Here is a 15,762-nt window from a genome sequence, read left to right on the forward strand (position 1 = left end):
GAACAGAGCTCGAACCAAATTATCGAACTCATTTAATAAATGAGTCGAGCTTAAACTCAAGTTATCTGCTCACGAGCTAACTTTATTGAGTCGAGCTGAACTAAATAGTGCAATAAGTTAAATTTAATTAAACTTAGGTTAAAACGACATAATTTTAATTTGATATATTTCGAACTCGAGCTCAAACTTGACTCTTTTGTAGTTATCAAGCTAAGTTCGAGCTCACCTGCTTCTTGAACAAATCGAGCTCCAGCTTTAACTCTAAAACGTCGAATATGTTATATTTTTAAGTTTTATAAGAAAATTAAATTCTTAATATTCTTAACAGTAAATGAAATTGACCAAATGCATTTTCATCGTTTTTTAACTATCATTTCCTCACACAATAGATTTATTTATTTATTGTCTTAAATTGTAAGCCATTTTCTTTTTCTAAAACTACAATTTGTTTCTTAATTTTCTAATTTTCAATAATTTTTTTATTCAGTTCTTTATTAGAAGTAACATCTAATAAAAATAAACTTTATGACCCGAGGGAGTATTTTAGAATTCCTTTCAGCTTTTTTGAAAATGAAATTCCAAAATTTCAATCACAAGGTATACAAATACAAGCATTCCCCTCCATTTTTTCCCTCCCTCGCTCTGTCCTTGCTAATTTTGCTTCCAAAAGACAGCGTAGGAGATATTAATACGTTTTCTATCTCACGTTCAACTCGCAAAGCTGAGTGGGCATGGAATCAGAATCTAACCCACCCGAAGAAGAGGAGCAATACCAACGAGAACAAGAAGCTGCCCATGATGCACCTGCACACCATCCTTCTGCACCGGCACATGAGGTCACAATCCCTTTTATGCCTAGTAGTTTCATAATTTTAGTTTCGTCACTGATATTGTTTTTGAAGTTAAAATTTTGAAGTTAAAATTTATGATATCTATAATAAACTATGTATATTGAACGAATCATTGAAGTTAGGTTTTCAAATTTCAGTTTGGTTTGGAATAATGGTTGAAGTTTTGAATGATCAAACGCTTGTGTACTTACATACCAATGCGATTGATATTTTTTCTATTAAGTGTGTAAAGAACTCGTGAAAGTATCATGCTAATGGATGATATGGTAATCGCTCCAATTTCTCCTAGTTTAATTGTTTCTGTTTTTTATTGGTTTTTGAAGTTGACATTTATAATGTCTGTGGCAAAAACTATGTATATTGAACGAATTACTGAAGCTAGGGTTTTGAACTTTCAGTTTGGTTATTGTTGATGGCTGTTATGCAAGTTTTGGATGACTCAAAAGTTTTGTGTGCTTGCACATTTAATTCTAATGCAATTAGTTTTTTTCTATTTTTTAAGTAACCATTTTATAACTGATTGCATTTTTTTAAAATGTTGAATAATTTTCCTATTAATGATAATTAATTATCATTGTGCAGTTATTTGACATTTCTACTACAGTTGATCCTAGTTATATTATATCTTTGATACGGAAACTTATTCCTCCAAGTGTGGAGAATAATCATAATGCTAAGGGAGTTGATTGTAAAGGGTCAAATGCTGATTACATGGAAGAGCATGGAGCATCTCCATCTAGAGACCGAATTCCAGACACATTGGTGAATAGGTCTGAGAATATGAACGTGGTTGATGATTTCAAAAAATCTGCTTGTCGAGATGGAAAAGATCAGGATTCATCTCCTAGCAAACAGCCTGGTGTGCTAGCAGAAGAAGAGACTTGGGAAGAATATGGTTGCATTTTGTGGGATCTTGCTGCAAGTAGAACTCATGCAGAGTTAATGGTACTTGCGTCGGCCATTTTCTTTGCATTGGAAGTTCAACTATGTTTGTATGGAATCATGGATTATGATATAGGATTTGCCATTTAAAATTTGAAGCTATCTTGATCACATTTGCATTGAGGATTTTATCTGGTTTTTACTAGATTCCTTGAATGTTGATTGCTTCATTGTTTTAACTCTTGAACCCACTGTCCGCCCTAACTTTGTGTAAGTAGCATTGAATTATTAACATGCACAAGCAAACGCACACGCATGGTGTCTATTATATATACAAGGGGCACTAGATAGGATTTGGATAAAACTGGCTTATGGTGGATAACTTTGTCCATACATAAAATTACCAGTGCATCTACGCCTAGGATGGATTAGTTCCATTTGTTTGAATTTACCTAAATGGGTATCATTATTATTTGCAGGTGGAAAACCTTATACTTGAAGTGCTTCTGGCTCACCTTAGGGTTTCACAATCAGTACGAATTATGGTGAGCAACGAAATTACTTCTTTCTTTAAATCCTTGCATTATAATTTGAAGTTCATTCTTTGCTATATTAACTTTTTTTGGGACCATTTTCTATTTTTGGTCTTGTTTCCAATGATTTTGCGAGTTTGAAGACTGTGGTTATTACCTGCATTTGTTTAGGAGATCTGCCTGGGCATCATCGGAAACCTAGCCTGCCATGAAGTTCCAATGAAGCATGTAGTCTCGACAAATGGACTGATCGAGATAATTGTTTATCAATTATTTTTAGATGACACCCAGTGCCTGTGTGAAGCGTGTCGGTAATGTTCTTTAATTTTCTTTTATCTTTGCTATCTCTTCTTGAATTGAAAACTTCTTGGTCTTTTTCGATTTCATTATCATTTGGTATTGACAACACTTACCTCTTGTATATTTATTGAAGAAGTCCTTGTTTGTTATGGTACGATATAATGGTGCACTCATCATATCCTGCATCCTTTCACATCAGATTCTTGTAACTCAAAAGCTGTCTAGTTGCTTGTGAAATTAATGCCTATGGGAAATTGTTATATTCATCTAGAACATACATGTACCAAGGCATGATGTATTCTTCTTGTTCTTTGCTCTTTTATCTTTTTTTTTTTTTTTTTTTTACGGTGATAACCTTTTCATAATTCGAAAGCTTTTTTCATGTGCATCGGTGTTTCAAAACATGAAAAGGCAACACTTACCCTTTGGATATTTTATTGAAAAAAAAAAGGCATTAGTTGTTATATTCATTTGTACTGCAGGGGAATGAGACGATGTGCATCATATAATTCATACTTTGACATTTAGATACTTGTAACTCAAAAATTGTTTAGTTGCTTGTGAAATTAATGCCAATGCAAAGTTGTTATCAACTTGTTATTCATCCAGAACATACCTACAGCACGACATGTGATATATTCTATTGGTTCTTGGTAAACATCTTTTTTACAGTCAATATCTGACGCAGGTTGTTGACTTTGGGTCTTCAAGGTGACATGTGTAATACCTGGGTTGAGGCACTACAGTCTGAAAATATTCTGGGCCGTGTTATGTGGGTTGCAGAAAATACCTTGAATCCCCAGCTTTTAGAAAAGGTAGGGAAACTTTTATTCAAGATTTTTCATATATGGATTCTGACAAATTGTGTGTGTGTTGGGTGGGGGGGGGGGGAGCAGACAGATGCTCTGTATATGTGTGTTTAAGCTGTAGCAACAATATGTGGGGTGAAACAGTTTCCAGAGCCCTTAGCTTTTATCAAAATGGGTATCATTTCATATGAATTTGAGAAATTCCATCCTAGGATCCACAAAATTGGAAGCTTTTAGGGGGATGTTGCTGACTTTTCCATTGGATTGTTTTGTGGACTTAATGGAAGCTGCAGGGATAAAAGTGTGGAACTCAAGATTTTGTTACTATTAGTACCAAAATGGAGTCCTTTAGCTGCTTCATATAGTGGATTGTGTAAAACAGTAAACAGATTATAGGGTTGAAATGAGTTAAGGTAAAAAAACTTCAAGAATTTAAGACAAAATTGGTTATTAGGTCATACAATTTTTTTTTTTTTTAATTTTTATTGGATCATTGATGACTCCATGATGTGACTGCAATTGATTACCCAGTGTGACGAGAATGAGCAAGTGTTAGCTTCTCGTATGATACCTGAATATCTTAAAAGTTTAATTAAATTTTGAATATTTCATTAAGTTATAGTTGGTAAATCTTTGTGATAACAAGAATTAAGTTGGCATCTTCATTCAAATACAAAGTACTCACAAAGAAAGCCTTTGTGCGAAAATCTTGCTCAACTCTCACATTGAGATCAATAGAATCCATAAGTTAAAATGTTTTTAATTTGTTAAACCTGTCTTAGTATTTTTGTTTTGTACACATGCGGGATGTTTTGTGCACTGGATCGCCCTTGTTTTTTTTTTTTACAAGTTGGAGTTATAACATTTTCTGTTTGTAGCTTTGTCATACACTGTTAGTTCTTTATTTGATTAACTTGGGTTGTATCCTCTACCTAAAGAAGGTTCTTTTTAACAGGTTGTGGAATTATTATCAGCTATACTTGAAAGTGAGAAAGTTTCATCTATTCTTCTTCCATCTCTGATGAAGCTGGGTTTGACAAATTTATTGATCAATCTATTGGCTTCTGAAATGAGCACATTGACAGGTGAAAGGATACCTGAAAGGTATAAGTTGATTAGATTTAAAGGGCTGACACAGTCAATGACAGGTTGAGTTTTTCAGATGTGAAAAATTGTACTTCTACATCTGTTTGTATTTAATGTCATTGAAGAAACTTACCTATGATATATGATAAATTATTCCCTGATTTTATTGTTTTCACGCTGCCTCTTTTCTTTTTAATGTCACTTGGTAAAGAATTTAGAAACTGCCGTTACCATAATTTGTTTTGAATTTCATTTTAGCTTATATTGCATTAGCTACTGAACTATTTTACGGATCGCGTACTCTTTGTTCTTTTAATATGCATTTGTACATCCTAGGACTATGTCTGATGTATACGTCTCTGTAACCATGATTGTTGCTACATGTTTCTTACTAGCATATAATTTTTATTTCTAAATCATTTTTTTTTGTAATCATACCTGAATTTGTTTTGGTACTTTTGCCCTTACTGATTCATTTATTTATACAATCTATAAGTAGCTAATCGGTTAATTTAGCTCCCCTTGCTATTGATGGTAAGTGTTCTGGATTTGCCACTACAGCAGAACTATCATTAATGTCTGTACACTAGCTAGCAGCAAAAATTGCAATACTGAGGGTTTTTGTAGTAATTTAATCATTTGTTTTTATTAAGTTGGTCATTTCTCTTGTTATAACTGCTTCCTGCGAACATTTTGACCCTTCAGGCTTCTTGGTTTAGAAATAGTTTTCCTGAGGCACTCAGAATTTCTAGATTTATGGAAAAGTTTTACATATCATGTTTTCCTTCTGCAGTATATTTTCCGAATGCATTTTGAATTTTGCTCATGTGCTATTACATTTTCTCCCAAATATGCATTTCTGGTTGTTTTGAGTTTGATATTCAATCTATTACTGTTTCAGGTATGTTGTTCTTGATGTTATTCTTCGTGCAATTGAAGTTATTTCCACTTTGGATGGCCATTCCCAAGAAATCTGCTCTAATAAGGAACTCTTTCAACTAGTTTGTGACCTCGTCAAATTCCCGGACAAAGTAGAGGTATATTCACAGGCTGGGTTTATGGAATCATTAGTGGTTCTGTTATCTGTGTTTGATGTTAATGCTTTATTGCTGGTAACCTGGAGCTTTTTATGCCATTGACAATCTAAAGTATTGGACTACTAAACTGGCCGTATATTGAGAGTTTCTTCTCCTTTAAACTGTTTTGATCATGAAGCTTCTTGGGCTAAAGAGATTTGTATTTACATTAGAAAAGTTTGATTAAGACAAATTTTTTTGACAATTTGTTGATGTGGATTGCTAATTTGTTGAATTTCCTGTATTATTAAATTTTCACAAAGCTTTAACATACTATTTTGGTCTGGCTGAGAGTTGTTATTCTAGTGGGTTTAGTTTCTTAGTAATTTTTACCGTTCATTGAGGCTTTAACTAGTTTGATTCACCTTGGTAATGTGTTTTTTTTTCTTTTGGAGACCACCTAAAATAATAAAGTGGCTTTTTAACTTCAGTTTGCTTCCTGACATGGAAATGGACTGAATGCTTGACAATTCACTTGCGATTACTGAATTACTTGCATAAATTTATAGCTCTTTTAAAAATATTTGCTAAAGGAGCTCCTCTAACATATCCTCATCAACAGCTTATATGCTTGACAATTCATTTGCAATTACTGAATTACTTGCATAAAATTTATAGCTCTTGTCAAAACGTTTGCTAAAGGAGCTCCTCTAACATATCCTCAACAACAGCTTATATACAGGATTTTGCATGTTTTCATACTTGTTACTTCTGTTAACAGAATGTTCATGCTATAACACGGATATGTCCCAGTTCTTCTAAGTTCTTTGTCTATTTTCATGGTGAATGAAAATAGAAAGGATTATATAAAATTGATGAAAAGTGACCTCTCTGCTTCCTCTTCTTATGATTTGTTCAGACAGTAAACTAATATAAGTGCAAAGTCCTCTGCGATGATTTAGACTTATGGAGTTTGTTTAGGAATTGAAATATGATTCCACTCTCATGATGTTCCCTGTTGGGATATGATAGTACTTTGGGACTTAATTGTATTTTGTTTTCAAGTTAGTGTTTTAATTTGTAAGAGACTCTACTGAGTTGTTAAATATGTGCCTGTGTGGCAATAGAAGATTGTGTATGCCATATCAGCAGTAGTATATTAATGACTTGTCTTGCATTAATCAATTATCAATGAAGAATACATTTTTCCTATCTCTCTTCTTCTCTCTCTCTATCTTTCCTATCTCTCGTCTTTTCTCTTCTTGTCTTGCATACACATAATCTTCTTTTGCCACACAAGCACATATTTAACAACTCAGCATAATCTATTACAAATTAAAGCAATAACTTGAAAACAAAATGCAATTAAGTCCCAAAATACTATCATATCCCAACATTCCCATTTGGTGATAATTTCCCCCTTTTGAATAATCAAGCTTGCTATCTACACTCATGAATAACATCTTTCTTTCGTAAGTTTTCTCCAAGTTTATGTGCCTTCCAATTACACCAAAAGTGCAAAATGAAGATTTTTCGGCAATAACTAGAAGTGGGTGGGAAAGTTGAGATCTTTCAGCAGTAATAATTGATATAATTGATACGTAAATAAGGATATTTCTCAGGAGTTAAGACAAGAACGATAATTCTGACTATTGAGATATAATCTAATATCAGTGTTGAGTAGGCATGATTTAAGTTGGTTTGTTGCTCTGTTTTGTTCATTAATTTGACTTGAAGTGGGGGAATGTTGCCCTTTTGCTTTGTGTTTTCTTATGTTTTCCCATGTGATTCATGGTCATTACTTCCATTTTTCTTTCTTTCTTTTTTTTTTTTTTTTTTTTTTTTTTTTTTTTTTTTTTTTTTTTTTTTTTGACAGAGAAAGTGGGATGGTACATGACTAATTGTGTGAATCTTTGCAATGACTCTCCACCATTTTCCCGTTTTGCAGGTTGCCAACTCTTGTGCTACTGTTTCAGTTTTAGTTGCAAATATTTTGTCTGATGTACCTGATCTTGCTTTGGAGATATCACATGGTAAGTTGTATATGTTTCTCATTATTAGCATTTCTTATTGTACGAAGCCCTTAATTGGACTGGAGCTGACACCTTGGATATTTCCAGATTTGGCTTTTTTACAGGGTTTGCTTGATATATTTCCTTTTGCATCTGATGATTGTGAAGCACGGAGTGCACTCTGGAGCATTTTTGCAAGGTTACTGGTTCGAGTAAAGGAAAATGAGTTGGACCTATCAACTCTGTGTCAGTATGTGTTGGTTCTAGTAACGAAAACTGACCTGATTGAAGATGATCTTCTTGACCAACAACTAGATGATGCCAGCAAAGAAACCAAGATTTCAATCAGTTCCGATATAAAATCAAATACCAGAAATACAGCTGTACCCCCTTCTATTCGCATAAATTTGATTTGGAATCTTTATGCACTATGTTTATATGTTTCTGCTATCATATGCGTTCTTGCAATTTTTTTCCTTGACCATTGTAATAGCTTCAAAGAATAGTCAGCATTTTAAATCGCTGGACTGCCCTAAAGGACTCTCACAAGGTGGAGGATGTAATGGAAGAACATTATGCAATTGAAGTAGATGTTGGCAGATTGTTGGATTGCTGTCGTAAACATATCATGTAAGTTCTCTCTCTCTCTCTCTCTCTCTCTCCCCCTATCACTCTCTCCATCTTCTGCAGTTATTACTCATAGCCGATGCCTCATCTGGCCTTGATTCTTGAGAGTCCGTGTTTCTTTTAATCACAACATATTTTCGATGATAATTGGCACAGGTAAGAACTTTAAAATGTCTTGTTACAGACTTATGGTCTTTGGCATTGTTTATTCGGTGTAGTATTTGTTTCTAAGCTGCAAAATGTTACAAGAAAAGATGTGCGATGTGCCTGTGGCATGCCTGGAGAATGGCATCGTTGAAAGGCTTAACGCGCTGTAGCTGTATATCGCTTCAATGCCTTAAAGAGAGTGGATAAGAATTTTAGCATCAGTTACCATACCTTAAGCATCAACCTACTTTTATGTATTACAAATATCTGAGTTCCAAGCAATGCTGAGGGCATCTTTTGGAACCCATTTGTTCGTACTGAATTATTTAGGAAAACTAATCACCTGACCAAAGCGGCTTTGGGCTGCCTTAAATATGAATTGCCTATATTGAACACTCCTAATCCATTACAGGAAGTTCTAAAAGGAAATTCTATTGCTAAGCCTCAGTTAGCATGTGATGTATTGTTAATTGCATAATTATAGCAGCTGTTGGTTGAGGAAAAAATTTTGGACTTGTTTCTGATATTATGGGTGAACCTTTATGGCTGACTGATAAATTCCTGATTCAGGTAAATGGATATTTTGGTATTTGGAGCTCATTCAAAAACACAGCACAAAGTCCCAGTACACTGTAAAGCTTTGAGGAAACTTCTCGGAATGTAGTAGCGAACAATCAAAAATCAACTCAGGCAATAGCAGAAGCCGGGTGCTGCTCCTGGTGGTGTCTTGTTAAAGGAATCCAATCAAAAAGGATAAACACAAAATTTACTCGTTCTAAGGATACTCTTAGGGTATATTTGGCAAGTCTTAGTACAATGTAGTATCAGTGATGTCTGGATCCTTTTTTTCCCCCTCAAATTTTGCCTCTTCAATGTGGTGCATGTGAAAGCATATACAAATTGAAACATGAGATACTGTAACTTAATGTTATAATCTAAGTATTTTCGCAAATATGATCCATCAACTTTTATTTTTTAGTTATTTATTATAGCATGAGTAAGATTTTATTCTTTATGCTCAGATATCATAGCCTTTGGCTTGAATGTAAGAGAACAAGGCCTGAGGTGCAAAGGGTTGGAATGCAGCTCGCCCACATTGGCGAGCCAAGTGAAATGAAGGTTATTTTGTTTTATGCTCGTATTACTGATTTAATAAGGGGGGTCTCACAAAAAATAAAAGAAAAAGTCCCCGAAAAAGAAATGAATAAACTTCTAAATGTTGTAACCTTCGCAATTGAATATGAAAAAGCATAACAGTTCATCAGACTCAAATGTGACAGGATTTTACAACTCTACGCAAAAATAATGTTGAAGACGCAAATCAGCTCAAAGCAATAGATTTTTTGGGATTGCATCAATTTAGGGTCAAATGGGCAAAATCAGCGAAGAGTAATATAATTCACTTCCTCCAACTCTAAACAACTCTATACAGAACATTATAAATAATAAAATTAGTGTTTTGACCATAGTCAAACGCTAAAAGTTACTTCAAAAATTGCCAAAAATGGCCTTACAATAATCTGTTCATCTCTCAAATCTGAAAACCAAAAAACGCTGCTATCTAACAAAAATTAGAAGATAAAACTATAACACAATTCTTTTTAGATTACGGTCTATCAACAAATCACAAGCTGCTTGTCACCCCTACTAGGCAATAATGCACTTTGATCCACAATTTTTTTTGCAATCATGGGTTGATCAACCTCTTTTCTTCTAAACAAAAGGCTTCAACTCACATGAATTCTTCAATCAAGGGTTGGTAGAATAACTTATAAGCTTCCATTACTTCAAGATACCACATGGCTTCTCGATCTGGAAATGGTGAAAGATCAACAATCTTATGAACCTGATAATTAAAAAGAAAAAGAAAAGGCAAAAACAAAATTGAGAGCACAGTATTCGAATATGATGGTGAAATCAAATTCCATATGAAATCAAGGGATAAAAATAATAAAACTACTCCTTAAATCCTCACATACAAATCGTTTATGCTTTAAACTGTAATCAGAACAGGCTTTTTTGAAATGAAATTTTTATAAAAAGACAATTGCCTTATGAAACTCACTTTCGCTGCTGCTTCGGTGGGTTCCCTTCACCAACCCACTGCCTAATTGGAAAATCAATTCCAAAGCAAAACAACAACTCAAATTCTCTCCATTATAACCAACCATTCAATTTATCTAAAGTGAAACAATCATTATTGGTTATATACAAAGGTCATATACAAAGGGTAAAATTGAAAAAAATAATTTATTATTTATGAAATCCACAAATGAGTATTTGGGAATATATTACTTTTTCAAATATGAAAGGTATTTGGAAACTTAGGGATTATAATTTCTTCTTGTACAATTGGGATATCAAATAAATTATAAATTTGGGGAACTAATAATAATAATAATAATAATAGTTTAATTATAAGTATAATTATTATTATAGAATTTAGTAATTTACCTTAATCATGGGAGTCTCACCAGTTCCTACAAAATATCCACCCACTACCATCACATACATCCCTGGAGAAAACATACAAATAAAATTATTTAATTAGTTGCAAGAATCCTAAATGCATAAGAAAAATTATTTAATTTAGTTATAATGTTACTGAAATGCACCAAAAAAAAAAAAAAAAAAAAGTAAAGGGAAGAGAAGAAACCTATATCCCAACGGCGTTGACGGAATTCACCGGAAAGTGAAAGTTGGATAACACCGGTACCATCATCGAGAAGCAGACGGCCTTCCCCGTCGTCGGAAACCAGAATGCCCTGTATAAGATGCACAAAAACACGATTATAAAAACACAAGAGAAGCAAATGGGAGAGATAAAACATAGTAAATGATAGTTTAATATAAAACCTGTAACCAGGCGCGTTGAAAGAGAATGCCACCGAGAGTTAATGCATTTTGAGAAGGAGTTTCGCGCGCGTCTTTCAATTGTACACGCAGCAGCTTCAACGCTGCTAAACGGTAATCCATCTCTCTCACTATTCTCTTTCTTTGACTGTAATCTGGAATCGAGTCTTTAAATGTCCATTTAAAAAAATTGACACGACGTCGTTTAGTAGGGAAATCTTTCCCTCTCTAAAAGAAAAATTTCTCTGAAAGGAAACTCTTCCTTATCGTTCAAATTTGAAAGGTGACGTTCGAGAACAGCTTTAAAGGATAGAATTCTGATTGAGCATCGAACCAGGACCCTCAACCTGAAATTTTCTCTCTTTCTTTCTTTGTTTTTTATTTTGTTTAAAGTTTACAGGAATTCTATTTGAGGAACTTGGCAAATATGGTGACATTGATAGTTTTAACGTCTGCAACCACCTGGTAAGCTGATTTTCTTTTTCTTGATTGAGAAATAAACAAATGATTCAACTCTTTTTTGGCAGTTTGATCACATCATTCTTTGAGTCACTGTAATGTCAATTTTAGGATTAGACGAAGGGGCAAATGGCCAATTGCTCAAACTTTTTGAAAGAGCAGTTATTTTCTGCGTTGTTGAACTACTCTCTCCTTCCTTTCTTCGATTAGTGAAAACGTTAAAGACCATTTGGGCTTACTTTAATAAAAAATTTGACCAAGATTTGCTTATTATAATTTATATTTCTCTTTGAGTAATATATATATTTATGAAATGGGATATGCAGGTTAAAAGTAGAATAAATATAAGTGATATAGACAACATTTTCCACCATAAAAATTGGTATATTTATTTGTGCGTTTCTTGTCTATTAATTCAACTAAGAATGTTAAGCCATTTTAACCCTGAAATTAAATTATCACTCTACGTATTGGAAGGGGAGCTAAGATATAGAACTGTCAACTGTATGTTTGAGAACTGAGATAGCAGAGAAGATGGTAAGTTCTGTTTGAACAAACAGATACCTATATGATAAAAGCATGCAATAGCTAAAAATACTTGCTTAATAACTTGTATACTGTATTTTGTTACATGCTGCATTAGATTGAAAATCTGAAACAAATTCACATGCAAAATGTCTTATTTTATTCATAGTCCTTGTTACAAGAGTACTGCACAAGATAAAGCTACATGGTTGAATTAAAATGAAATTTTTTGAAAATTCCAAGTTGTATGCAATTCGAGTACTATATATAGGTAGACTGTCAAACGACATTAACAATCCCCACTAAAAGACAGATCATGACCAATTATTAGAAGATGAGGGAGATGCCATTTGTAAGCAAATCATCTGACAAGATTTTATTTGCAGCCTCTGAAGGATGAAAACCATCCCAGAAAACATACTCAGATGCATTTGCACAAGTTCCCGCTGACTTGGAATTGCATAATATTGATGTTTCTAGCAAGCCTGTTCCACAGCAAGCCTTTCTTGCCTCCGCAAATCCTGAATTACCAAATGAAATGAGTGAGATTTAAAAGATGTAGTTAAAATTAATTTTAGTCATATATAGGACTTGTATAGAGTGTCGTGAGAATTTATTTGTACCATTATCAGCAGGTTTTGTAACAAGTTCGTATAGAGGTTGGTAGATGTCCAAAACGATTAAATTTAGGCCTGAAAGTTTTTTCAGCAGACTCTGAGATGTGGAATTCAGCTTGTTATTGAAGGATTTTGCGTCCTTGTTTAACTTAGCCACACATTCATTACTGTCAGAGCCAAATATAGTAATAGCTGCTGGCAAGCATCCCAAGGGTGGCAATGATGTTACTCCAATTTTTCTAGCACCTAGCTTGTATAAATCCTGTACGTAAATGTGAATTTAATAAGCAGTAACTTCAGATAATGCTGTATGCATCATCTATGAAACACAAATACTTCAGTTTCAAATGAACATTTGTGTTGTCATGTCAGACACCTTTTACATGATACACAATATTAAGTCTATGCTAATTTTTATAAGAGTGGTCATATTAGTGTATCTATGTCGTCCCGTGTTGGTGTTTGTGCCTCATAATTAGCATTTAGCAAGATACAAGTAAAGTTTAGGAAAGTCATTTATGTTGAGGAGAGACCTGAATGAAATTTGCGTAGGAATGCATGAGAATGTCGGAGAATTGATCAGGTGTATACTCCTTGTAGAGAAAAGGATTGATGTAATAATTTTGAACAAAGTCACTAGCTCCAGCACTAACAAGATAGACAGAACCAGATATAATTGATGAAGCATTAGATTTCCCTGCAATTCCCACTATCTTCTTCTGGTAATCCTTGTAGTACTCTAGCTGCTTGCTCAATGGGATTGCATGCTACACCACCAAAAACTCAAAAATCATATCAATAGTTTTAAGGAAAAAGAATAAACTGTTCGTTTTGCACCCTTAGTGGGATTACATATAGCTTAGCTGTAGTGTCGTAGAAACCAGAAGCAGCAGAAGCAAAGTTGGCCCCAATTAAGAGGTTTGTGCCATGAGCCTCTTTGCTAAGGTAGGCTGGTGGATAAGAAGTGAAGCCTATATTCTCAGCTGTTTATTTTTAAGCAAACAAAACACACACAAAAAATATATATATATATTAATAAACAATATACTAATATAAGAAAAAATTATATATTCATTTTTTTTTGGTACATCAAAGGCATTTATAATATTGGAGTTGACATGGTTTGGATCCCTTGATCTCTTGTATTATATGGTAGAAACTCAATTGCGGGGCTATTATAGTGAAAATGATTCACTTTGTATGTTCAGTTGAAATGTGTGAAATAGATATATCTAATGCATAAGGCTCCCCAGTCTGTGAGTGTATGTGTGTGTGTGTGTGTATATATATATATATATATATAAGAATTAATGTATGGAATTTTCAGGTGAAGTACCTGTGAAGTCGGAGGCAAGTTTTCCATTGCAGAATCTGCCAGTTGGTTTGTGATTGATAAAGTCTCTACCATAAGGAGGGAAATTTGCCTTTACAATGGTGTAGAGGTGGTTGTTGTTGCCTGCATCAACAACAGAGTCTCCAAATATGAACATTGCAGGAACTAGAGGTTGTGCATTGGCCACATGGAGTAGCAGAGGAATAAGAACAAAGGAACAAGACAGGTAACTTGACAAGTCCATAATTTTCAACTTCTTTTTCTAAGCTTGATTTGCGCTTGTATAAAAGAGCACAAGTATGCAGGTAGGTATGTGGCGAATTGGGATTTGAGCACAACTTCGAACTGGAATTTATAGTGTAAGTTAACAATTTGAAGAGTTCTGATCATTGATGAAATATATTATATAGGGGTGGAATGTATTGGGTTTCAGGTAGCCCGAGTAAGAAAACTGCGACTAATTGGCTTAATTAAAAAAATAAAATAAAATTCAAATTTATCACAAAGTTTTAGATTTGATCAGTTCATTAAATTTGATAGTTTTTAACTCTTTTTATCCCATTACGTTATTAAAAAATCAAAATAATATTAATTATTTTATTTCAATTATGCCCTTCTTTAAATATATGCATTAAACCTCAATTAAATGTGCATTAATTAAAGGGTAATTTAGTTAATTACCCTTATTTTTAGTTTTTAGAATTGAGGTGATTCAATTATTTCTTAATTCTTATGAAAAGTTAAAAACTAGTAAATTTAATAGAACGGGAGAAATAATAATCTTTTAATTTCCACAATTTTATCACCTTGCATTTGTCAATATGGGAAGTGTAAATTTACATTTTTTTTTTTTTTTTGCTTAATTTTGCTTCAATTTGATATGTTAACAAAAATTCAAATTAAATTTAATTAGTGATAGATTACACAAATTAAAAAATTGATACATGCAATTACCAAAACTAAAATTCATTATAAAATTGAAAAGACACATTGAAATTTAGGCATTTTTTCTTTATCATTAGGTCTATAATATATCATAAAAGTATTAAAAATTAGATTTCATTTTATGTCAAGTATTATGGAAGTGACTATATATCTATATTAAAAAATAATAATACAAACAACATATAGAATAAAATTAATCTTGTTCAGATTAAGGTACAAAATTACTTTAATGGAGTAGGTCAAGTGTCCTACAGTTGGCTACCACCTCATTTGAAGCTGTATTAGTACAGAGATAATGTCTCTAGTGAGACTTTTGTTAACTACAATTTGGTAAATAGTAATATTCACCTTTGCCTTTTTACCTCTTCTTCAAGTCATCAACAATGTTGAGAGAGCTAGGCTGTTTTTGAGTAAGGCTATAACCATCCTAATTCTTGCAATACAGTCTGTATTAAGAATGTTATGACACTTGAAGACAACAAAAATTTGTCCATGAATAATAACCATACTTGCCCTTTAATATATTAGACTATACCCTAAAGTTTTATGGGTAGTAATGTCATTTTACATAAAATCAATTCCAGTAGCTCTAACTAAATTCAAGTGAAGTGTCTTAATGAAATATGTTTTTAGCTGTCCTAGCTTCTTTGGAAAAAAAAAAGGGCACTTGCATTTAGACATTGTCCATAATTATAGCCAACCCGTGAGTATTTGCCCAACCTTTGTATGGTGTGCCCTTATTTATTTCTGTAGCAGCTCTTCAATCA

The 15,762-nt window shown here is 33.3% G+C and overlaps 3 protein-coding genes and 1 long non-coding RNA gene across 6 annotated transcripts; 2 read left to right on the forward strand and 2 right to left on the reverse strand.

Annotated features, from left to right (window-relative positions):
* The first annotated feature begins 562 nt into the window (after positions 1-562).
* Positions 563-9,215, forward strand: LOC105637335 (ARM repeat superfamily protein). 2 transcript variants are annotated; one of them, XM_089721229.1, is made up of 11 exons: positions 563-836; positions 1,434-1,796; positions 2,213-2,278; positions 2,438-2,577; positions 3,255-3,381; positions 4,331-4,479; positions 5,363-5,498; positions 7,426-7,510; positions 7,598-7,872; positions 7,983-8,119; positions 8,834-9,215. In XM_089721229.1, the coding sequence occupies exons 1-11, from the start codon at positions 732-734 to the stop codon at positions 8,835-8,837; spliced, it is 1,587 nt and encodes a 528-aa protein (XP_089577355.1). In that variant the 5' UTR covers positions 563-731; the 3' UTR covers positions 8,838-9,215. The 2 variants fall into 2 exon arrangements, with proteins under 2 accessions (XP_089577355.1, XP_089577359.1); XM_089721233.1 differs by having other exon boundaries at positions 732-836; positions 7,426-7,872.
* A 418-nt stretch (positions 9,216-9,633) lies between these two features.
* On the reverse strand, positions 9,634-11,303 carry LOC105637336 (recQ-mediated instability-like protein). Its single transcript, XM_012220776.4, has 4 exons — positions 11,120-11,303; positions 10,920-11,028; positions 10,718-10,779; positions 9,634-10,109 (listed from the first exon to the last, which is right to left on the reverse strand). Exons 1-4 carry the CDS (start codon positions 11,237-11,239, stop codon positions 9,996-9,998), a joined length of 405 nt encoding a protein of 134 aa, XP_012076166.2. The 5' UTR covers positions 11,240-11,303; the 3' UTR covers positions 9,634-9,995.
* A 69-nt stretch (positions 11,304-11,372) lies between these two features.
* On the forward strand, positions 11,373-14,556 carry LOC149498884 (uncharacterized). The gene is made up of 3 exons (XR_016320855.1): positions 11,373-11,581; positions 14,045-14,276; positions 14,356-14,556. It is a non-coding gene; the product is annotated as an uncharacterized LOC149498884 (long non-coding RNA).
* On the reverse strand, positions 12,238-14,397 carry LOC149498885 (GDSL-like lipase/acylhydrolase superfamily protein). Of its 2 annotated transcripts, none has more exons than XM_089721243.1 (5): positions 14,054-14,397; positions 13,570-13,667; positions 13,251-13,484; positions 12,724-12,979; positions 12,238-12,621 (listed from the first exon to the last, which is right to left on the reverse strand). In XM_089721243.1, the coding sequence occupies exons 1-5, from the start codon at positions 14,292-14,294 to the stop codon at positions 12,428-12,430; spliced, it is 1,023 nt and encodes a 340-aa protein (XP_089577369.1). In that variant the 5' UTR covers positions 14,295-14,397; the 3' UTR covers positions 12,238-12,427. The 2 variants fall into 2 exon arrangements, with proteins under 2 accessions (XP_089577369.1, XP_089577366.1); XM_089721240.1 differs by having other exon boundaries at positions 13,570-13,700.
* Positions 14,557-15,762: the final 1,206 nt, after the last annotated feature.

The sequence above is a fragment of the Jatropha curcas genome, chromosome 1 (genome assembly GCF_041381405.1).
Source record: "Jatropha curcas cultivar XTBG-Jc1 chromosome 1, XTBG_Jcur_1.0, whole genome shotgun sequence".
NCBI lineage: Eukaryota > Viridiplantae > Streptophyta > Magnoliopsida > Malpighiales > Euphorbiaceae > Jatropha > Jatropha curcas.